Raw genomic sequence first — 23,720 nt, forward strand, 5'->3', positions numbered from 1 at the left:
GAGGGCTGCCTGCAGCAAGTAAGGGGGGGGGCGGCATGCAGGGGAACTCCCTGCCCCAGCTCGCCTCTGCTCCGCCTCCTTCCCTGAGCACGCCACCCTGCTCTGCTTCTCTCCCTCCTAGGCTTGCGTCTCCAAACAGCTGATGGGCGCCGCAAGCCTGGGAGGCGGGAGAAGTGGAGCAGCGACAGTGTGCTCTGGGAGGAGGCGGAGCAGAGGTGAGCTGGGGTGGGGAGCTGCCACACGGCTCCCCGGGAGGGGGAGGGGGGAGCTGCCCGGGGGGGGGGGGAGCACCTCAGGGCGGGGGGGGGGGAGCTGCCGCAGGGCTCAGGGAGGTGGGAGGGCACAAGGTGGAAGTTTCGCCTAGGGCGCGAAACATCCTTGCACCGACCCTGGTGGAACAGCACTAGTTCCAATACAGACCAATGGGGTACACTGCCATTTACCTCTTTCCAGTCTGAAACCTGATTACTCTTTCAGACAACTGAAACAAAAAATATAGGACAAAAGCTCAAGCTGTTCTAAATTCTCCATTATAAAATACTTAATATTTCAAAGGCAGAAATTTTTTCTTCCCTTTTTAAACAAAAGGTCTGCATTAATATCACACAATCTCTTGATACTAGTATCTAGTGGACAAACCATTATCTGTATGCAGTGGTGAACTTCCACAGAAAAATAAGCTATTTTCATATACTCTTTGTAGATGGTACAATTTCATCTCTTGTACTGGTATGAGAGTCTCAAGCATAAGACAGAGATCCACTTCCCCCTTATTGTCAATCCTGGAGTGACAGAGAGCACCAAGAGGCCTGGAGATGCAGGATGGGTGCACAGAGGCTGAGAGGACTCTGTAATAGTGGTGCAGGGAGAAGTGTTAAAACAGATTTCAAGCACTTGACACAGAAGCAAGAAGTGTAACAAAAAACACAGATCTGAGCTAACTCACCTGATAAGGAATCTTAGTGTGTGTAAAACAGACAATGTATCCTCATTTTGCAACTTCCATAGAACCATATTGGTTGATACCCCCTCTAAAGAGACAGATGTCATAACTAGTTACAGAAACCTCAAATGACAACTACAATCATGTTGGGCATCTTGTTTCAGTTCCTAGTTAATTCTTAAAGTTTGCTCTAATATTTAAGCTCTTTTCTCCCCAGCTGTAGCTTAATTCTATTACTACTTGTTCTGTCCTCAATGACAACAGTTCGTCCTCAATGACAACAGTTCATCCCTTTCCTTTTCACAACATCCTCTCCAAGAACAGCATAAAAACTTGAATTGGAATCGTGAGCTACACATCAACATGCTTTCCAGCCGTGAAGCAATGAGCCATCATGACAACCAGAAAAATCATTTCCTTTTCTTTATTTTCTAAACTCTCATGTGATTAAAGTTCATTAAAATGCAAACTGCCTTGAATTTTATTTTATACATCAATGGCCATGCTTCCATATCTCTAGGCTATTACAGCATCTCTCTTTGTGCATTCTTTGGGCATTAGACATGCCAGACTCCAGGCTGAGCAGCAAGTGATCTATTCAATATCTCTAAACATTTGTACATTGATCTGGCTTTATTTTAAAAGTGTGTTCAAAGTTTGTTCACCTCAGGTACACCAAGCAAGGGATGTTTGGGTATCTTAAAAAGAATTGCAAAAGTATCACTATAGTTATAGGTAAGCAGGTGTTTTCTTCATAAACCTGTATCTAGGCACATTATTTGGACTCAAGTTTCCTGTGCTTGATCTTGAGTTCTTTGGAAAAGTTTGGTAAATCTCACACAATCACTTTTGATAGACCTGAACAGGATATTTTAAAGACACACACACACACACTTACTTCATGGACAGCAAGTGCCTTTGACATATCTGAAGACATTTGCACTAATTTTTTTTCTATTTTCTGCAATGTTTGCATTCCACCATGTGTATTCAGAGCTCTGCTATTAAAATAAACATAGCTATGTCTATTTGAACATGCAATACTCTCAAGCATGAACATTCTAGTTAAATATGCAATACATCTATTTGACTCGTGTTGTATAAGAGTGCTTATTTCAATCTGCAATCACAGTTTTGTCTCTTTTCCTTCCCCCTTTTAAGCAAGCAAGCAAACAAAACAAAAACCAAATGAACAGTTGACAAATATTAAATGCATAAAAGTCAGGAAATTTTAAGTTACCGTTTCCACGGCAACCATTACTTAGCCACAGTGAAGATGAGTTGTTGCATATCTATGCCCCTATGCTGTACAATGCAGGCACATACTGATACAATTAGCAGCATATAGTGTAATTCAAAATGCTACATATGCACAAGGAGTCTGAGTTATGGCTGCTGTGCAAATCATACATTAATTTCTCGACTAATGTATTTAAACTCTCAGCTATGATACTGCATAATAAAATTCAGAATGATGCATTCTACATGGGAATGAATCTGTAGTCTCTGATGTTAATTACTGAAGCCCAATGGCACTTAAAAGCAGTAACTGTTTACTGGGTGTGCACCTGTGTGTACAGTTTCTTTCAGTCTGTAACAGAAAGCCATGCAGGTGGCAGCTATAGAAGGTTCCAACAGAAACTGTCCAATGAAGCAGAAAGAATATCTTTAGGGATTATACTGTTTTTCTTATTCTAAGAATTAAAAGAAAGTGACTCAATCATAGGGTTGCCAAACCCTACAGGATTGGCCTGGAGTCTCCAGGAATTAAAGATTAATCTTTAATTAAAGTTCATGTCATGTGATGAAATCTCCAGGAATACATCCACCCAAAATTGGCAACCCTGATTGTCAGTCATGTGACAATGAAGATACTTTCAGGTGCTTTTCTAGTGTGCAGGTATTTTGTGTGTGTCTGCTCATGCTGGTTCTGTCGACTCAGCTTCTCTAACAATTTCAGGGGCTTCAGTCTCTTCAAAGATGATATGAAGAAAAAGTGCATGCCTGCCTGCTGTTTATTCCTTCCATACCCACTCTACATCACTATTCTACTATAAAAAATGATCCTCAAACAGCAGAGTCCTGTCCAGTAATACGACAGGCTCTGCAGATCCCTTTACAATAGCTTTACTATTACAGTATCTTCTGTTAATCCCTGACCTTGCACAGTAATAAGGTCCTCAACTATCAGTGAAATCCACAGGAGTTGAGAGTATTCAGGATTGGGGCCTTAACAGGTTCCAAAGGCCTTTCTCATCTGGACATCTTGATTAAGAAAAGGATTTTACTATGCACACACATAAGTCAGACCCAAAACTAGGCAAAGCTGGAGCTTGTTCTCAGTTGTAATCAGGATACATGCCAGTGGCACATCTGAGAGCAGGCCTCCACTACCGCTTATGTCTCAGGGTGGGGAAAAAAGACACCCCCCTGAGCAACGCAAGTTACCGTGACCTAAGCGTGAGACGCTCTCCAACTGACATAGCTTCCGCCTCTTGCAGAGGTGGAGTAATTATGGCAATGGGAGAGCGCTCTCCCATCAACATAGTGTCTTCACCAGATGTGCTGTAGCTTCGCTGATGTAGCGTTTCTGGTGTAGACCTGCCCTACCTCTTGTGATGGACAAAGTTGAGTAACCAAAATCCCCCGTGTTCAGATGGACATAATTACTAGTTGCTTTCTCTCAGAGTCAGAACCATTACTCATTTTCCCTATCATTCCCTTACAAAACTAGCTCTAGACTTCAGATATGAGAAAAATCTCTATCACTGAAAATTGCCTTATGCTGACAGAAAGTCCAGTAAAGAAAAGGACAGTCAGTCATTTTAAAAATATGGTGGTTTAACAATGTTTATTTTTATGAAACTACAGTTGCACTGACAGGAAACTCAGCACCTCAACGATCTAGCAACACGCCAGCCAAGGCTAAGGCTTTAAATTCTTAGCAACAGATGTTTGAAATCAGTAGCATTTCAGTACACCATATTTAAACACACAGATCCCTATCTTCCTAATAGAACATATATAGAAGTTAGTTATTAAAATAGCCTTTCCTTATAGGATCAAAATTAGATGATAAAGAAAGTGATTATTTGAGAAAGGAAAACTGCACACCAGTAACTGGGAGATGTCCACATCTGCCTCTGCACCTCTTCACTCCTCCTTCCACTCCTGTCCAGCTCCTTTAGTCTATTGAGAGTGTCACTAGGTGGAGAGTGATGCACAGAAAGAATGGGGTTTGGGAAACTCTTCAGTAGTGAAAGCTTAAATCCATGTACAGTATTGAAGCATGGCAGCCAAGAGTCAACTCTTTTTAAAGAATAGTGCTACTCTAAAAAGTGACTAAAAATGGCACCTTTTTATCAGAAGAACTGTTCACTGTGTGTATTCAGTTGTATCAGCTTGCTCTAGATAAAAACTTTTTTTTTTTTTTTACTACTATCAGCCCTGGAGAATCAACAGGCTAATGAATTGGATTATTGGCTCATGATCATCAAGAGAACTGTTAACTCAGTTTCACCTTTGAGTCCTACTAAAGATTACATAGTCATAGAAGTAGCTGAGGGCAACATTTGGCCTACGCAATCTTTACTAAGAAAGCTGCATGAGCTAGGATACCAGTTTAATTTACAGATTTCATACTGATTTAGCTTGTAAACAAAGATTTTTTTCTAACCAAGTGCATTTACTAGCAGCATCGTTTAAAACACAAACTTGGAAGTTCAAGTTTAGAATCATTTTTTAGAAAATAACTTCACTTTAAATAGCTCTGGGACTCAAAAGAAATGTTATGCAACTCAAGAATACCAATCTGAAGAGGCCGCTCCCTAAAGAAGTTAAGATTTGGTATGCCCTCTTATCTTTGAAATTTCTTCTGAGTGCTAAACCCCATGTTCCTGGCCTTATAAGTGTCGGAATTTCTTTAAAATGGGATTTCCTGGTTGTTGTTTTTTTAAATAAATCTATAAAAGAATCGTAGAAATATAGAACTGGAAGGGACCTCAATAGATCTAGTCCAGTCCCCTGCTTGGAAACAGGACTAAATAGTATTCAGACCATCCCTGACAGGTGTTTGTCTAATCTATTCTTCAAAAACCTCCAATGACAGAGATTCCACAATCCCCCTAAGTAATTTGTTCCAGCACTTAATCACCCTGACAGTTCGGAAGTTTTTCCTAACATCTTACCAAAATCTCCCTTGCTGCAATTTAAGCCATCACTTTTTGTGGCATAAGAGAACAATTTATCACCCTCCTCTTTATAGCAACCTTTTACATACTTGAAGACTTATGCCCCCCATCAGTCTTCTCTTCTCCAGACTAAACCATCCCAATTTTTTCAATCTTTCCTCGTAGGTCATGTTTTCTAGACCTTGAATCATTTTTGTTGCTCTCCTCTAGACTTTCTCCCATTTGTCCACATCTTTCCTGAAGTATGGTGCCCAGAACCAGATACAATACTCCAGCTGAAGCCTTATCAGTGCTGAGTAGAGTGGACAAATTACTTCTTGTGTCTTGCTTACCGCACTCCTGGTAGTACATCCAGAATTATTGCTTTTTTTGCAACAGTATTACATTGTTGACTCATATTTAGTTTGTGATCCACTATAACTCCCAAATCCTTTTCTATGTAACTACTTTCTAGGCAATCATTTCCCATTTTGTCTTTGTGCAATTGATTATTCCTTCCAAAGTGGAATACTTTGCACCTGTCCTTGCTGAATTTCATCCTATTTATTTCAGACCATGTTTCCAGTTTGTCAAGATGATTTTGAATTTGAGTCATGTCCTCCAAAGCGCTTGCAACTCTTCCCAGCTTGGTATCATCTGCAAACATTATAAACATACTCTCTATGCCAGGGGTTGGCAACCTATGGCACACGTGTCACAGGTGGCACGTGAACTGATTTTCAGTGGCACTCACACTGCTCAGGTTCTGGACACCGGTCTGCAGGGGGGGCTCTGCATTTTAATTTAATTTTAAATGAAGCTTCTTAAACATTTTAAAAACCTTATTTACTTTACATACAACAATAGTTTAGTTATATATTATATACTTATAGAAAGAGACCTTCTAAAGATGTTAAAATGTATTACTGGCATGCAAAACCTTAAATTAGAGTGAATAAATGAAGACTCGGCACACCACTTCTGAAAGGTTTGCCGACCCCTGCTCTATGCCATTATCCAAATCATTTATGAAGATATCGGGACCCCACTCAATTTGTCCTTCCAGCTTGGCTGTGAACCACTTGTAACTACTCTTGGAGTATGGTTTTCCAACCAACTGTACACCCATCTCATGGTAAATTCATCTCTCTAGGCTATATTTCCCTAGTTTGCTTATGAGAAGGTCTTGTGAGTCAGCATCAAAGGCCTTACTAAAGTCAAGATATCATATATATGCCTTCCCCCATCCACAAAGCTTGTTACACTGTCAAAGAAGGTTATTAGGTTGGCTTGATGTGATTTGTTCTTGACAAATCCACGCTTATTGTTACTTATCACCACATTATCTTCTAGGTACTTACAAACTGATTGATTATTTGCTCCATTATCTTTCTGGGTACCAAAATTAATCTGACTGGTCTATAATTTCCTGGGTTGTCTTTATGCCCTTTTCATAATTAGGTACCACATTTGCCCTTTTTCAGTCCTCTGGGATCTCTCCAATTCTCCACAAGTTCTCAAAGATAATCACTAATCATAGAATATCAGGGTTGGAAGGGACCTCAGGAGGTCATCTACTCCAACCCCTACTCAAAGCAGGACCAATTCCCAACTAAATCATCCCAGCCAGGGCTTTGTCAAGCCTGACCTTAAAAACCTCTAAGGAAAGAGATTCCACCACCTCCCCAGGTAACCCATTCCAGTGCTTCACCACTCTCCCAGTAAAATAGTGTTTCCTAATATCCAACCTAAACCTCCCCCACTGCAATTTGAGACCATTTCTCCTTGTTCTGTCATCAGGTACCACTGAGAACAGTCTAGATCCATCCTCTTTGGAACCCCCTTTCAGGTAGTTGAAAGCACATATCAAATCTCCGCTCATTCTTCTCTTCTGCAGACTAAATAATCCCAGTTCCCTCAGCCTCTCCTCATAAGTCATGTGCTCCAGCCCCTAATCATTTTTTTGCCCTTCGCTGGACTCTTTCCAATTTTTCCACATCCTTCTTGTAGCGTGGGGTCCAAAACTGGATACAGTACTCCAGATGAGGCCTCACCAATGCTGAATAGAGGGAAATGATCATGTCAGTGCTCCTACTTATACAGCCCAAAATGCCGTTAGCCTTCTTGGCAACAAGGGCATACTGTTGACTCATATCCAGCTTCTCGTCCACTGTAACCCCTAGGTCTTTTTCTACAGAACTGCTGCCTAACCACTTGGTCCCTAGTCTGTAGCAGTGCATGGGATTCTTCCATGCTAAGTGCAGAACTCTGCACTTGTCCTTGTTGAACCTCATCAGATTTCTTTTGGCCCAATAAAATAATATATGGAGATATACCTATCTCACAGAACTGGAAAGGACCCCGAAAGGTCATTGAGTCCAGCCCCTTGCCTTTACTAGCAGGACTAAATACTGATTTTGCCCCAGATCTTAAGTGGCCCCCTCAAGGATTGAACTCACAACCCTGGATTTAGCAGGCCAATGCTCAAACCACTGAGCTATCCCTCCGCCTAGTTCTCTTCAGCCAGTTCCTTAAGTATTTTAAGATGTATTTCCTCAGGCCCTGCCAACTTGAAGACTTCTAACTTGTCTAAGGGCTAGTCTACATTGGCAACACTGGTCCACGAGGGGCACAGCTCCCAGCGCTAGTGCACTGTCTACACTGAAGCTTTATGGTGCTGAAACTTGCTGCGTTCAGGGGAGTGTTTTTTCACACCCCTGAGCGAGAAAGTTGCAGCACTGTAAACTGCCAGTGTAGACAAGCCCTTAATAATTCTTAACTTGTTCTTTAACTATTTTAGCCTCAGATCCTTCCCTATTTACACTGATGTTTGCTAGGTTAGCTGTCTGATCACTGCTAACCTTTTTGGTGAAATCAAACAAAAAAGGAATTTAGCACTTCAGTCATTACTACATTTTCTGTTATTGTCTTTCCCTCCCCATTGAGTAATGGGCCTACTCTGTGCTTGGTCTTCCTTTTGTTTCTAACGTATTTGTAAAATGTTTTTTTGTTACTCTTTATGTCTCTAGCTAGTTTAATCTTGTTTTGTGCCTTGGCCTTTCTAATTTAGATCTATATAGATATATAGATAAATTTTTTAAAGAAGAAAAAGGGTAAATACTCATACTAAGTGCTAGTTACAGAAATGTTTAGGCAACCTTAATCATAAGAAAAGACCCTGTATATTCTGAAATTCCACAACAGTAGAATTTACCATCTTACCGCAGACTCTAGCATGTTGTAAATATTTAAATTTCAGTACCTTATTATTGAAAACAATCTTGCAGACATGAATTGAGTGGAAACCAATTGTAACTTTCTCCTTCCATGTCTACAAACAGCCTGAAATAATAGCTTTTAGGCATATGAACGCTTATAGTCATCCCAATGGATGATAACTCTGAAGCCTAATACTAGCACATAGATTTAAATGATAAAAACTCAAAACCATATTATTATACCCTAACCCGAACAGATTGTACCTGCCTCCAACAGTTTGTCCATGCTACCTAACTATACATTTTATTGACAAGTTTAAATGTTGACATTGTTAATTATTTTACAGGTTTTTTTTTAAACCAGAAGTATTCAGCTGAATGTGTTTGCCCATTATTACTGGTTCCAATCCACGTTAGCATTATAATGACTGCAATCAGCCAGTAATTAACAGTAAAAAAGAAAGACTCTGAGAAAAATAAGTTTCAGAGTAGCAGCCGTGTTAGTCTGTATCTGCAAAAAGAACAGGAGTACTTGTGGCACCTTAGAGACTAATTTATTTGAGCATAAGCTTTCTGGGCTACAGCCCACTTCATCAGATGCTTTTAAACACAGTGTCCTAAAGCTGTCAAAAACCTGTAATAGTTCCCCGACGAGAAATTTCAAGACTGCCTTAGTTCTGAGTAATTTTCAACATGCCATAAAGCACCATTTTGTATTTGTGCAATTGATTATTCCTTCCAAAGTGGAATACTTTGCACCTGTCCTTGCTGAATTTCATCCTATTTATTTTAGGCCTTGGCTACACTAGTCGCGCCGCCAGCACTGCGAGAGCTTTCTCCCAGCGCTGCAAGTACTCCACCTCTCCGAGGGGAATAGCTTGCAGTGCTGTGAGCAAGCGTGCAGCGCTGCAGGCGCTGATTACACTGGCGCTTTACAGCGCTGCACTCGGGGGGGGGGCTGTTTTCACACCCCTGAGCGCAGCAAGTTGCAGCGCTGTACAGCGCCAGTGTAGCCAAGGCCTCAGACCATGTTTCCAGTTTGTCAAGATCATTTTGAATTTGAATCATGTCCTCCAAAGCGCTTGCAACTCTTCCCAGCTTGGTATCATCTGCAAACATTATAAGCATACTCTCTATGCCAGGGGTAGGCAACCTATGGCACGCGTGTCAAAGGCAGCATGTGAACTGTCGTGGATTATTTCCATATATACAGATTTAAAAACGAACTTACAAAAATTTGGGTACAGCACTAGGTTCATAATTTATAAAACATTCTTGAAACAACTTTAAACCAGTTCAATTTTAACTGTTAACTAAAGTACATGTAAATAGATCACGTGCCCTAACCCATCATAGAAACACCCAACAGAAATTACATATAGTTATTTATATAGCACCATAAATATGCAGGGTATTCAGTCAAAAGATAGTCTGTAAATTATTTGGGCAGGTATACTAAGTAATACAATTAAATGCATACAGAATAAACTGGTTTTTATTCAACTGGGAATAACTAAACCACTTTATTGAAAAAGGGTCTTATGTAGACCCAATTAGCTAGTTCTGAATTTCTCTTGGATGATGATTTTTAATTAAAAACAGTTTTATAATGCAGAAGCAGCTTTTAAAAGTTAATACAAAAATAGAAGCTTCCATGCATACTAAATACCAGATCCTGTCTCCCAAAACAGAATGAAACAGTTTCCTGACTGGGAATTGACAGAACAACTGAGTGTTAAAACTGCTAAGTTACTGAAGTCTCGCTTCAATCTAAAAGGACAGAATCTAAATAATTTGGATGGAAGGATGTCAGGAATGTAGTCTGAGGAATCCAAACTGGAAACACATAGTGAAGGGGACTGAGGTTGAGTAAGCTTATCAAATTACAAAGAATGGGGTGTTTTTTGGACAATGAGTTGAGCTTTTGAAAAATCAGGATTGCACCAGAAATGCCCCTCTTTTGGAGGTGCCAGGAGAAATAGGGTAAGTTCTGAAATCAGCTGAACTATAAATCAGAATCTTTATGTTGAGCAAAGGTATTTTGTCCTGATGAAGCAAAAGGAGGAAACAATTCTGAAGGAAATACCATAATCACGATGATAACGAGAGAATGCTAGTTGTAGCCAAACAGAAAAACACTATAGAATAGTAAACATATTTTTTTCTCCAGAATCAAGCAGAGCTATACTAAGGCAAGATTGAGAGAGTTAGTTCTATTGAAGTGGAGCAGCTGGAAAATATCTCAACTGAACCTGCTCTGTCGTGAGCTCCAGGTAAATTAGAACAATCAAATGTGTATTTTCTGAGAACCTTCTCCTGCTTCAGTAATCTTTAAAAAAAAAAAAAAAAAAAAAAAGCTAAGAATGGGAACAGGATGAAACGTTCCAAAAAAGGAATGGAAACAAGAGTTTCACCAGAAACAGGGTAAAGAAAGAAACAAATAAGGCTGGGGTAAACTGTGACTCCTGTTCTATAAGAGCATTTACAATCCAGATGTTTGTTAACTGAAATGATATTTCTCTTTCTTGAGTTGATGCATTTACTGTTCTCAGCTTTCTGTAGGTTATAAATAATGTTCAAATTGAAAGTTAATGGCAAAAAATATTGAGTCTAAACTCCTTTAGCTTAAGGCCTTGTCTGTGTTACAACCAGTGTGAAGGCCAGTTAATGTTATGCCTGGCTCTAAACACAGTTAAAACTGAGCCACTGTGGCATCTAACAGTGTTTCAGCCATGCCAGAGGCTAACGACGTCTCAGAATTGCTTTCTTCTAACCAGTTCAGGACATCGTGGACAGAGATCTTTAACTGTTCCTGGGTACTAGCTGACTGGTTTGTCTATCTACCTCTCTCCCAAATATCTGTGTGGTAGTCTATCCCAATATGCCCTACCACATACACGGCACTGCTATTTGGTGTGCGGTCCTGTGGGCATTCTATCCCCTGCTGAGGTACTTGCTAGATCCAGAAGAATCCCTCCAGAGAAATTCAGAGTCCTTCCACCATTGAAGGGGGATGACTGGCTGCTGTAATTAGAATGATTTGGCCCATTTCTTTCCAGATAAACCCCACTCTGCTGTGCCTTGTGACAGGTTTGGGCCCTTTGGGGTGTCACCTGATGTGCTGGGATGCCACTGAGTCAGCCTATTCTGCCAAGCTGGGTCTCCTTTACCTGGCCTTGCTGGGTTAGGCTCACAAGCTTCTTCCAGACAAGCACACAGGCAGGGCCACACCCAGCTGCACAGAGAGACAGAGATCAGCTCTGGAAAGATTCAGCCTTAAGGGCTCACCCCAACACTCTGACGCCCATTCCCTTTAAGAGGTACAAACCCAGAGGTTTTATGAAATTCACCCCCTCTCTCAACATGGAGAGAGATATGCACAACTTCTTGCCCACCCCCACGCCCAATTAGAAATTACATATACTAGGTTATATTATAAACAAGAAATAAGTTTATTAACTAAGAAAGGTGAATTTTAAGTGAATATAAGAGAGAAGAGACAGAACAAAGCAGATTACTGACCAAATAAAGCAAAACACGCAAGCTAAGCTCAATATACTTAAGAAACAGGTTACCAAATGTAAATTCTCACCCTAAATGTTATTTTAGGGAGGTCGCAAAGTTTCTGTGGTTCAGAGTTCCAGTTATATTCCTTTTCAGACTGGACCCATCTCAGTCTGGACTCCCTGCTTGCCTTTCCTTCAGGCAGCTTTAGCAGACTTTCTTCTTGGGCAGACAGGCTATGGAGAGGAGGAATCCAGTTTGCCTTCCTCCCCTTCCTTAAATAGGATTTACATAAGGTGGGAATCCTTTGTTTCCCAAACTTGATCCCTCCCTTCCCTTCCAGTGGAAAGTTACAAGAAGTCCCAGGTAATATTTAGTATCAGGTGACAAGATCACCTGTCTATGTAGTATCACAGCGTCCATGAGTCAGTGGCAGTATGGAGTGTCCACAGGAAGGCCAACCCTTTTCACAGTCCATTATCCTTGCTGATGGGTCATCAGCCCTGTCTCAGTTTTCCATTGTTCTACCTGAAGTGTTAGCAGTGGGCATCACCCAAAGTAGCATAGTTGAAATACAGATATATAGTCAATATTCCTAATTTCAGATACAGGCATACAAACTGGATAATCATATTCAGTAAATTATAACCTTTCCAATGATATCTTACAAGACCCATCTTGCATAAAGTACATCTCAGTTATGTCATATTTATATAAGCATATTTTCATAAAGAATATGGAGTGAAAAGTCACATGCCTCTTCAACTCTGCATTTGAACAACATCTCAAGTAGGCCTCCCCCTCTGGTTAGAAGTCATTGTGACATGACCAAGCAGAGGCTTCTCATACTCCTTTTAATAAAAGCAAGAGGTTTTTTGGGATGTCTTCAATCCATCTCTTCAAGTCCTCCATGTTGAGAAGAGCAGTATTCTGTTGCCTAATATGACTTGCTGCTTATTAGTCAGTAGCAGGGATGGTCACATCCAAGGAAATCATACCAAGAAGCTGGAATCCAAGCAGAGGTTAGCCAATGCCTTTTTCATCTACTTGTGATCCCCTAATGACTCCAAAGCCTGCAGCCAAATGGTTAGCATTTTAGAGCATAAGGCCATGGATGCAGCCCACAATCATCTCTTGAACTGCCTGTCAGAAGGGTCTTTGAGGAAAAACACCTCCCTCAACATTGAGAGTACCAGTGTCTTCACCAAAAAGGGAACTGCTGTGCCTGCGCAAGGGAGAGAACACAGGTCTTGCACCATCTCTCAGACATGCAGTAAAAAGTAGCACATCACCTTTGGGCAGAGTAAGAATGTGGCTTGTCTGAGGATTCTGATTATGCCCCCTGTGGAAGGGGAAAGTTTTTTTTCTGGACTTCTCACAGGCTTTCAGATCTCTGGATTCCTCCCATGACAAAATCCAGGACTGTGTTCTTAAGTCAGGGGAAGATGCTTTCCTCCGTACATAGAAATCAGAGAGCTTCCTGGAATGCCATGGTACCAGATGGCCAAACAGTGGCCTGCCCACTGTTCTGAGCTCAATCTGTGTGGAGTTTTGGGAGGAATATAGGAGACCTGATCATTTCCTGTAACTTAGACTCTTCAATAGCAATTGAGGAGGTCCATATCAGGGCTAAGCTGCACCTCTGTGCCCTTTGTGGTGTCTCTGCGCACACCCCTTCTGGTCTTAGACCTTGTGCCTTTACCTCTCCTGGGTTGGAATCCTAGGATTCTCCCATTCTTAGACCAGACCCTGGTGGCTCAACTATGCTTACCCAGCAGCCTGGCTGGGTTTGGCACCTGTGATTCTTTCCTTTTGGAGTCTGTGACAAGTGATATAGAGAGATCAGACAGCCTTCTTAACATCAAAGTATTGTTTATTTTCACATTAGGAATAAAGCATTTAGGGACAAGGAGTTTAAAAACAAACACTCTACATGCAAGTCTATCTTACTTGAAGGCCTGCCAACCTGTAATGAGGGGAGGGTGACCAGATCACCCAAGACAAATATCGGGACGCGGGGGGAGGGGGGAGGTGATGCGCGGGGGAGGGGGGGCGGGGAGGGGGCGGGGCCAAAAAAAAAAAAAAAACACCTTCCTCCGCAAGCCTGGATGGAGGCCCGGGAGACTCAGGGGAAGCGCAGGGCCGGGGTGAGTAACTGTCCGGCCTGGTCCCTTGCAGGCAGGACTCAGTTGGGTGGTAGGGAGAGGAGGGGGCGGCCCGCGGGGCCGGGCGGCGGCTGTTCTCACCCCCGGCCAGCGGGACTCGGGAGCAGCCGCTGCTTCAGCTCCCACTGCCGCAGGGGCAGGAAGCGGCCATGGCGCTCCGCGGCTGCAGCTCTGGCGCCCCCGAACCGGGGCCTGCTGCGGGGACCCAGCAGCGCGCACGCTGCGCCCAGCCCAGCCCCTGGCCAGTCGCGTCTGGGCTGCTGCCCAGCTGGTGCTATCGCGCGGCGGCCCCGGAGTGGGGGCAGCAGGCCCCAGCCCCCCCGTCCCGCAGGGGAACGAATGGGGCTGGGCTGCCGATGCCTCCGCCCCGGGATAGCACCAGCTGGGCAGCAGCCCAGACGCGACTGGCCAGGGGCTGGGCCCAGCGTACGCGCTGCTGGGTCCCCGCACCAGGCCCCGGCTCGGGGGGTTCGGAGGCGCCGCAGCCGCGGAGCGCCATGGCCGCTTCCTCCCCCGCGGCAGTGGGAGCTGTAGCAGCGGCTGCTCCCGAGTCCCGCTGCCCGGGGGGACAACAACAGTCGCCGCCTGGCCCCGCGGGTCGCCCCCCTCCTCTCCCAACCACCCAACTGAGTCCTGCCTGCAAGGGACCAGGCCGGACTCTTACTCACCCCGGCCCCGCGCTTCCCCTGAGTCTCCCGGGCCTCCCTCCAGCGCTTGTGGAGGGAGGGGGAATGGTGAGCCCGGGGAAGAGGCGGGGATTCGGGGAGGGAGCCAATCGGGGGAGGAGGGGGTGGAGTCGGGTCGGGGGGGGGGGGGGCGCGAGCACTTCTGGGCTCTAGGCTCCGGGGCATTTCCTTGTTTGTCCAGTGTCCCGACCGCATGTCGGTCGGGACGCGGGACAAACAAGGAAATATCGGGACAGTCCCGATAAAATCGGGACGTCTGGTCACCCTAAATGAGGGCCTAGTCAGGCCTAGCTTCTTCAAACATCCCAGCGGGTGTCTGTCTTAGTCTGGTGTCTCTGAACAGTTCCCCAACAACTATCTTCTCTCGAGTCCCTTTGCTCATGTCGGTTCCCAGGTTTTTGCCTTGCTTATCCAAATCAGTTCCCATAACAATGCTCAAGGGTTTATTGAAGAATGTCTTATCTTGAGCCCCTACACCCCTCTATGCTCTCACCCAAGTCAGAATCTTGACCCCCAGAGCCTCCTATGTGGTAGGGACTACCTGCCCAGCATCAGCCTGAGCAGCAGCACTTCTTGTGGGGCCTCCCTTTCTGCCCCAATTGAAGATGTATGTTCAGTGGGGCAGACAAGGCCTACCAGAAAACGGACCTGGCCCACTCTGCAACACCCCATTCACTACTCTAACCCACTGGTTCCCCCCACTATCGCAGTAATCTGCAATTGGACTTCTGGTCTCACCCTGAATTAGCAGATGACTGGAGAAGAGAGAAGAGGGGCTACTAGTAAGAGGGCTTCGTCAGGGCACAAAAATCCTAGCAGCCAGGTAGGCACTAGAGCTGCCTACAGCAATGTAAACAAGGATCAGCACCCACATTCCACACTAGTAGGATCTCCTCAAGGAGATGTGACTGACTCCAATAAAAAATGCAGTGTATAAAATACAAGACCACTCCACTGTAATTAAGAGATCGTAAGTGCCCAGGTCAGCAGAGTACATTCTAATAATAAAACGGAGGCTTTCGGAATACAGAGGGTTTGTCCAATGATCTAAGATGGATCCAGACATTAATCGGGGGTTTAGCACGATAATCTGGAGGATTTTGAAAAACGTTATGAGTTTTTACAAGTAAGAGTTTAAACGCACTTTCATAGCTGCATCAGCTACTTGCATCAGATCTGCTAGTACTAGGAAGTCAAATGAAAAACCAAGAGTGACAACAGGAGGCAAATTTCTCTCCCCTTTTCTCTTTCGCTTTAAAAGCATTATACTCAACGGGGTAGATTTAAATGAAATCTCACAGACTGGCATCAAGAAGCTTGCTGACCTCATTCCCAGCTAGCTAAATCTTTACAAACGTTATTGTTCTTGGCATCTAATACACAACATACATTAATTTAGCTGACTGGTTACAAAACTGTGAATCTGGCACAATTAAATCAATCAGTTTCACTCCTGGTACACCGTTTAAAGACAGCTTTACTTTCCTCCACACTCCAGTTTGACAGTAGCAGGTTTTATATATCAAGGTACTACAAGTCCTCAGAGTTTGCCCTCAAAACAGTACACTCCATATATCCAATTCATTCCAGAGAGCTATTAGTTCCTAAAACCACCAAAAGACATGTTAAAAAGCCTTTCAAATTTTTAAGCGGGTGCAAAATTGTTTGGAAAGTCCTAAACACCACCCCACTTTCATTTAAAGAATTGCATTTAGTGGGTTCACTGTTAAGGCAAGGACAACAGTGGAGGAAAGGAAACATTTCAGAAGGCCACAGTAGCATAAACTGCTCTATTTAAAGGACACATCAGGAAGCACTCAATTTAATGTAGATGCTATCAGCTTCCCCATATTACTAGCCACCAGTAAAATCAGTATGAAGTTACAAATAGTTTTAAATAACTAAAAATCTCTCCAAGGAGCAAGTAACTATGCTCACCTGTTAACCAGCTACATGGAGAACAAAACAATTCATTGTTACCTGTATTCAAATCAATCTGATTACAGTCTGTCCCCCATTCATTCACTGGCTCAGTGCTGGGCTCCCCTTTTCGGGTCAACATCTTAGAAAAGCCATTTGAAAGTGTAGAGAAGATACCATGGATGAAATATCCCTGTTGCTCACAATCTACTGAGCGCACTGGTTGCAGAAATGGCTTTACACTTCTATTTCTCCAGTGTGGTGCAGGCTCAGACATAGACCTGCTGAATGGAACTCGAAATGGTATACTATCTGCCTGGCTCATCTTTCTTGCTGGGTCTTCCTGGAGAGCATCAACACCACTATTGTCCATCCTCAAAGGGCATTCAATAGGACTTAGCTGATTATGTTTCCATTTAAGACTGTGAGACAACTCTCTCTTGCTCCCCTTCCAGTGAAACCTGGGATGCGTCTGCCACCTGTATGCACCAAGTGACTTCCCTAGATCTGAAATAGCTTGTTCATGTGTCCTCTTACTCTTCATTTGGTAGTACCATTGATAGTCCTTCAAATTAGCTGCAACTTTTGTACTTCCACTCCCCTGTTCTGACAACGATCTTCTAAAGGCTGCAGCGGAGGGACGGTACTGCTTTTTAAACGCACTCATTTTCCACCATTCGACTTTCAGTTTCTTTAACTTACACTTCCTTGTGCTTTACCAATCATACAGCTACAGTTCACATTCGTCAGGAGTACTCAAAAGCATTTTAATGCTTGAGCTGCTTTTTTCAGTAGTGTGGCTACGAATGACAGCAGATGTTCTTCCTGATGAACTGGAATCAATCGGGTATCATTTAGATATAGAGTTTCACACCATCACTTATTACTCCATATTTCTGCATCTCAGTAGAGTCTTCAGCACACAGGAACCCTCACCTACAGCAAATTGTTTGGCTTCTGAAGATGAATTCAGCTCTGCGAAGTCAGTTGTCATTTCCTGCGCTTTCACGTTTCTGCACCAAACATTCAGGAAATGACTAAAAAAAAGTCTTGAAAACCCACAATGGGGTTCTGAGCCAATCGTAATTCACTTTTTCACTTTGCAACAACAGTGGTTAATAAGGGAATGTGAAATTACCTTAGTTTAAAGCCACACATTCATGCAGCATGAAGTCTTAGCAACAAAAATAAAATAAAATAAAAATCTAAATTAGCAGTCATCCTTCTTATGTTCAGGACCTAAGAAGTTGGGTAAATCAAGTGATAGCTTAAAGCAACATTTAATGCAGAATTGCAATTCCTGAATAAATCTGTTCAGTGTATATTTACCATACATAGCTTGTCAAACAAAGTATCTCAAAATTCCTTTAGAGAGGCAAAGACAGATTCATAAGAATTGGGTGTTGCAAACCTCAGACAGCAAGGCAAAAGCGATGTTACATGGATCAGCTGGAGTAAAGGAAAGAAAGCTCTAATTTAGAGTAGCAATAATGTAAATATACTGAAGGGAAATATGCATAGGGGAGGAGGAAAGAAGAGAGAAGGTGGGTGGGATTTAGTCAATCTTAAACCAAAGTGAAGAAAGGGAAAGTTTTGAGGCAAACTTTTGTGGCGAATGGAACATGCCTTTCTCCCCCTCTAATAGGGAGTAGAGTTTTGCTTTTATAAATTTAATTGGAATAAGTGGGTTGGAAAAAATATTCCTATCTGTTTAACCAAAGACATTTTTTTGCCCTCTCTACAGCTTAAGAAACAGCTGACTATTTTAAATTTGTTAAAGAAAATATCTGCTGCTGAACTCAGATCTCATATGCCAAGTTTCAGACCAGAGCAAGGGTTTTTTTTTTTTTAATAGTCTATTCATAAGCCCCTGAAAATAGGGGGTTTATAATGGAAATATTGACAGACCCTTGGGCTAATGTTACAACAGCGACAATCAAAAAGACTTTGCTGGTAGTATAAAAGGATAATTTGGCTTGGCAGACCAATAAAATTGTCCGTCCCACTACAGAACCTTTGCTTTGAGCTAGAGCTCTTTCATCAGCCAATGTACGTCGCTGATAACTACAGAAGGCAAACATTGTGAATTGCTCCAGCAGTTCCATTCTGAATCAACAATGGAATGGGACTGTAAAGATATCCAACCCACCACCACCAATTCCCTTTAAAAAAAATCTTGTGTTTTTTGGCATGTACAACAGAAAGATAGCGGCTGTGTTTACTTTAAAGTGGCCAGGTTTATGAGTAATAAAGAAGAAAATCTGAAAAACAGAATCCAGATTGAAAAATGTAGAGTCCTGTGTTTTGTAAAAAACATGTTACTCTCTGGAACAGATGAGTAAATTAATTCACTATGAAAGAAACAAGCCAATGGCAAGAGTGTCACAGACACTGCCCAAGGAGACAAGATACATCTAATGCATACGTGCCTACAATCAAGCACTGGCCAGAGGCTCAGGCTCTTGTGTGATTTCTCAGGTCATCTCCAAAATCTCAGTACTCCTGATGGTGCAGTGGCTGTGGGTACTCTCCAAGAGCTGCAAGCACAGCAACCACTAAAGCGCTATTGACTAGACTAGAGGAAGGAGAGAAAGTTGGATCCTGCCCAGGCAGGCCAGAAAAGGGAGTTCATGGGCTTAAAAGTTGTCCAGATTCATTTATAAGCAAGGAATATTTTACAAACAAGTTTACATTCAGCATTTCCCATCTTTGTCCTCATCACCTTAGGAGACAGAAAAACAAGAGGACCATGAGTACATCAGAAGACAAGAAAGTCTCCTGCTTTCCGGTTTCTTACTGTAGTCAGGTATGATTCAACACCTTCATTGAGAGAGCAGAAAAACAGCAAATGGAAGAAAGTTCTAGGATTCAGAGAATTTCACCCCCTTATTCTTCAGTATGATTTTAATCATCAAATAAAAGCTTTGTGTTGTCAGAAAAAACTCCCATCGGCAGATCATACTCACAGTGCATGATACTGTTCATATCTGGGCATTTATAGTTCACCAGTCACTTTAATAGCAGTGCAGAAATGCCCAAAGCACCTGTGGTTGGCCTGTGCCAGCTGACTCGGCCTCACCGGGCTTGGACTAAAGGGCTGTTTAATTGAGTGTAGATGTTCGAGCTCAGGCTGGAGCCCAGGGGAGGATCCCAGAGCCCAGGCTCCAACCCGAGCATCTACACTGCAATTAAACTGCCCCGTAGCCCAAGCCCAAAACAGCATACACAGGCCAGCTGTGGGTGTTTAATTGCCGTATGTAGACATATTCTGAATATCTAGGCACCAACATTTGTGTTCCCAGTACCTTCCCAAATGTTGCTTTTCCCAGATCTGTCCTTTCCTGGGTTGAACATTCACCATACACACAAACTGAAGTATACCATAAACAGAAATGTCTTGCAGGTATATAGCAAGGAAAGAAAAACAGGGCAGCTATTTAGACATTTTCCTTCATTTGTAACTTTGTAATTTCTTCAGAAAAATGCACCTGATGAACTAGATCCTCGACTACACCAGAGTTCTGCTCAGTGCAGCTAAGAGAGGGCTATATATAGGCTTAGCAGAGTTTGGTTTATATGTTATTATTTTGACAGAAAATATAAATGTTTAAGATTTTTTTTATTTTTATTGATTCAAATTTTCACAGTTGTGAGAAATTATGGAGGTGGTCAGACAATTATTTAATGACAGTAGACACACAGATCCCCAAAAAGTTAAAGTTTATAACTATTAAAACATAAATTGTCAGCTGCACATGTCACAACATACCAAGTAAATATCCTTAAATCAAACTCGAATAAGTTCTCAAGCAGCATTTTTCTTACTTTATCTACCTGTAAATTCCAATTATTAGTGGTGGAAATATTTTTTCATTGGTTTGTGTGCGTGTGAAGGGTGAAATCAGTGTTTACTGACCTTAACTGATAAAAACCTAATGCTTCCAAGTCTAGCCATATACCATCTTCACTCTCCCCTAACCCCAGGGGCTCCTGAGGAGCCAGTTTAGTCCAGGCCACGGTTCACAGCAGCTTCAGGCTTTCTTAAACTATGCAGACTAGTGATTTTCAAGAGGACATGACTGGGACATGCTGAAGGAATCTTGAGCCATCTAGTTAGGGCAGCTTTACAACCCCTTTGCACCGCCAAAGCTGCAGAATCTGGCCCAGTGTCTGATCATTGGGAAGAAGTTTTATTTTCCCCTTTCCAAAGTCACATATTGTGATTTAGTGTATTTAGTGGTTCTAGCAGGACAGGCAAAAGAAATCTGCCTTACCCCTGAGTTCACAAGTTAGAGGAGTTTAAATAATGTGTCTTAACATACATAATATATTCTATGTTTATTTCAATCAAAAGGGGAAGAGCTCCCCACATTTCACAACAGTTTATTTAAGATCTCACAGGTCACCTGTAAGGAGAGCCTGCTTTGCCTTAAGAGTGACACCACTAAAACTTTAGCAAGGAAGAGTAACATGGATTATTGATGGAAAAGTAAATTAACCTGCCCTTGTCAAAACTTAGTGTCATATTTGTGACCACAATTAAGACAAGTCTGATTTTTTTTTTAAATCCAGCTAAGACCTCTTTCTCCTTCCATGACTGGTTAATTTTCAGTTTCTTGAGGAGATTTCACTCTGTCAGCTCTTCTCATATCACACAATTTTGCTATTCTGATCAGGGAATGCAGAAGTTTAAAAAAATATTTAATTCTGACTAGGGAACTGGACATTTCTGTATTTTTAAAGCAAAACCAAGAAATTTTTGTTGTTGTTATTGTTGTTGGTAAAACCATTCAGTCTTTTTTTTCCCACCACCATAAAACAGCAAAGAAAAGCACAACCTCAAATTTTCCTTCCTTTTTCAGTTTACTTCTAAGAAGAGGGTGGTGCATTCAAAAGGAGCTTAGAAACACAAACTCCTCATTCTGATCAAGGACAGAAAATCACGTAAGGAGAGTCAGAAGAGTCATGAAACTCCGGCAACCCAGAAGTACAGTACTTATAGCAGTGTTTCCCAATATTCTTCTGATGGAGCTCCCCTTTCTAATGAGCTGGCAGATAGACACGCACACCTGCTTCCACCTATGTCTATTCATGTCTTATTTGGAACACTTTCCACTTTCTTTGAGTCCATTTACTCTCATTCTCAAGTGCCTTGGTCCTTTCTCTTCTATAATTTTTTCCTTTGCCAATTCTAACTATTCCTCAGTTTTGCTCCCCCGTTTTGTAGTTCCCCCTTCCTGTTCCCCATTCAGCAGGAAGCTATATGCTGCTTAGAATGGAGGCATCTGTTGGTGGTTCCACATGTCCAGGTTAGTTATGCTCTTGCTATTTAGTGGATTATCACAGGAGCAGTGAAAAGTGAGGTCTGAACCACCTGTTGCTGTCTGTACCAAAAGCCCTGTAGCTAGCATCATTATGAACCACAGTGGAAACAGGGAAGGAAGGCAGGTTGCTTTCAAGAAGCACTCCAGCTTCACTTTCAGCCTCAAGAGAACATTAATTATGGCAAGGGAATAGTACATTCTAGAGCAGAGGTGGGTAAACTACGGCCCACAGGCCACGTCCGGCCCAAGGGACTGTCCTGCCCAGCCCCTGAGCTCCCAAACGGGAAGGCTAGTCCCCACCCCTTCTCTGCTGTCCCCCCTCCCCCGCAGCCTCAGCTCGCCGTGCTGCCAGCACGGGAGTGGGCTGCACTGCAGGGGTAGGGGAGAGCAGCAAGGGAGGCTCACCTGCAGCCTCAGGAGAGCAGGCAGGCGGTGCAGGTGGCGGGAGCACGGCCGGAGGACTCAGGAGGAGCACTGGGTGGCCGCCCAGCCTACAGGAGACAAGCAGCACTTTGAAGGGGAAACTGCTGCTTCTCTCCAGCTGCGTGGCTGCCCATGCTCTTCCTGAGTCCTCCGCCCATGTTCGCAGGGCCACATTCTGAAAGGGACTTGGGGGGGGGGGGATTGGATAGAGGGTGAGGTCCCGGGGGGCCTGGATAGGGGTCAGGGCAGTCAGGGAGCAGGGGGGGTTGGATATGGGGTGGGGTCCCGGGGGGGTGGTTGGGGCAGGGGGTCCCAGGAGGGGATGGTCAGTGGACAAGGAGTAGGGGGGGTTGGATGGGTCATGGGTTCTAAGGGGGGCAGTCAGGGGGCAGGAAGTGGGAGGGGGCGGATAGGGTTAGGGTTTGGGGAGGTACAGCCTTCCCTACCCGGCCCTCCATACAGTTTTGGAACCCCGATGTGGCCCTCTGGCCAAAAAGTTTGCCCACCCCATTCTAGAGTCATACAATTTTTCCACCTGTCAGGTAGTTTCTCTTCCCTATACTCCCCAGGTTGGAGACCTCTGCCTTACCAGGTAGGGCTAAAGATCTATAGCCTTTTCTTTATGTATCACATTAGCTTGGAGCAAAGGATTGAACATTGTTTGGAGACAATTATGGCTTCATTTCAATTTAAAAAATTAGACCCAATAAATACTCATTGGCATCTCTCTGGCAAGTTATGGAAACTCTGTTACATTTGAAAAAACCTGATCATGTTTTGCACGGTCCTCAGTCAATGTCAATTCATGACCACAGGAACAACGAAAAAGGGGGAGGGGAGCACCACTAAGAACAGCAATGGCCAGAATTGCAGCAATCAAAGAAAGTAAAAGCAGGAGAGTCAGAATGGGTTCTTCAGACTGAGAAGAGCATTAGTTTTCATTTTAATAGCTACACTGACTAGAGAATATTTTAATTAAGTAGTATGAGGAACAGCAAACCATCAGGCAAACGTAGACACTAAAGTCAATTTAGGGACACAAGCAGAACCACTGAGATGGGTAAGAGGCAACCAAAATAAATCAGATTAAATATATGAATTTAAAGCCTCTGTTAGCATCTGAGGAAATTAGCTTTGTAGAAGTTTAAAAATACATAAAAGTATATGGAAGCTTGGTGTGGTTTATTCTATTTACTCAAACAAACAAATAGCTAAAACGGTTTGGAAATGGTTCGGTGTATTTCTGGTCAATTCTACAAAACCACGTTTGAGAAGCATTCTAACAGTTGCTACTAGGACCACTACATGCTTTAGTAAAGATAAAGTGGTGGGTTTTTTGTTTTGTTTTTTAGTAATCATACTAGCTGA

At 43.0% G+C, this 23,720-nt stretch overlaps 1 protein-coding gene and 1 long non-coding RNA gene across 11 annotated transcripts in view; one reads left to right on the forward strand and one right to left on the reverse strand.

Annotated features, from left to right (window-relative positions):
- RASAL2 (RAS protein activator like 2) overlaps positions 1-23,720 on the reverse strand; it is a 273,501-nt gene that overhangs the window by 163,049 nt on the left and 86,732 nt on the right. For 5 of the 10 annotated variants that reach the window (XM_005304206.5, XM_065554536.1, XM_005304205.5 and 2 more), the window contains exon 1: positions 16,666-17,585. The exons of the other annotated variants lie outside the window; for them this stretch is intronic. In XM_005304206.5, the coding sequence (XP_005304263.1) occupies positions 16,666-17,272 (607 nt within the window). In that variant the 5' untranslated portion in view covers positions 17,273-17,585. Of the gene's footprint in view, positions 1-16,665; positions 17,586-23,720 lie in introns of those variants that run through there. 10 annotated transcript variants of the gene reach the window in all.
- LOC122173807 (uncharacterized) lies at positions 10,171-22,526 on the forward strand. The gene is made up of 3 exons (XR_006174683.2): positions 10,171-10,603; positions 19,333-19,411; positions 21,468-22,526. It is a non-coding gene; the product is annotated as an uncharacterized LOC122173807 (long non-coding RNA).

The sequence above is a fragment of the Chrysemys picta genome, chromosome 8 (genome assembly GCF_011386835.1).
Source record: "Chrysemys picta bellii isolate R12L10 chromosome 8, ASM1138683v2, whole genome shotgun sequence".
Classification (NCBI taxonomy): Eukaryota; Metazoa; Chordata; order Testudines; family Emydidae; genus Chrysemys; species Chrysemys picta.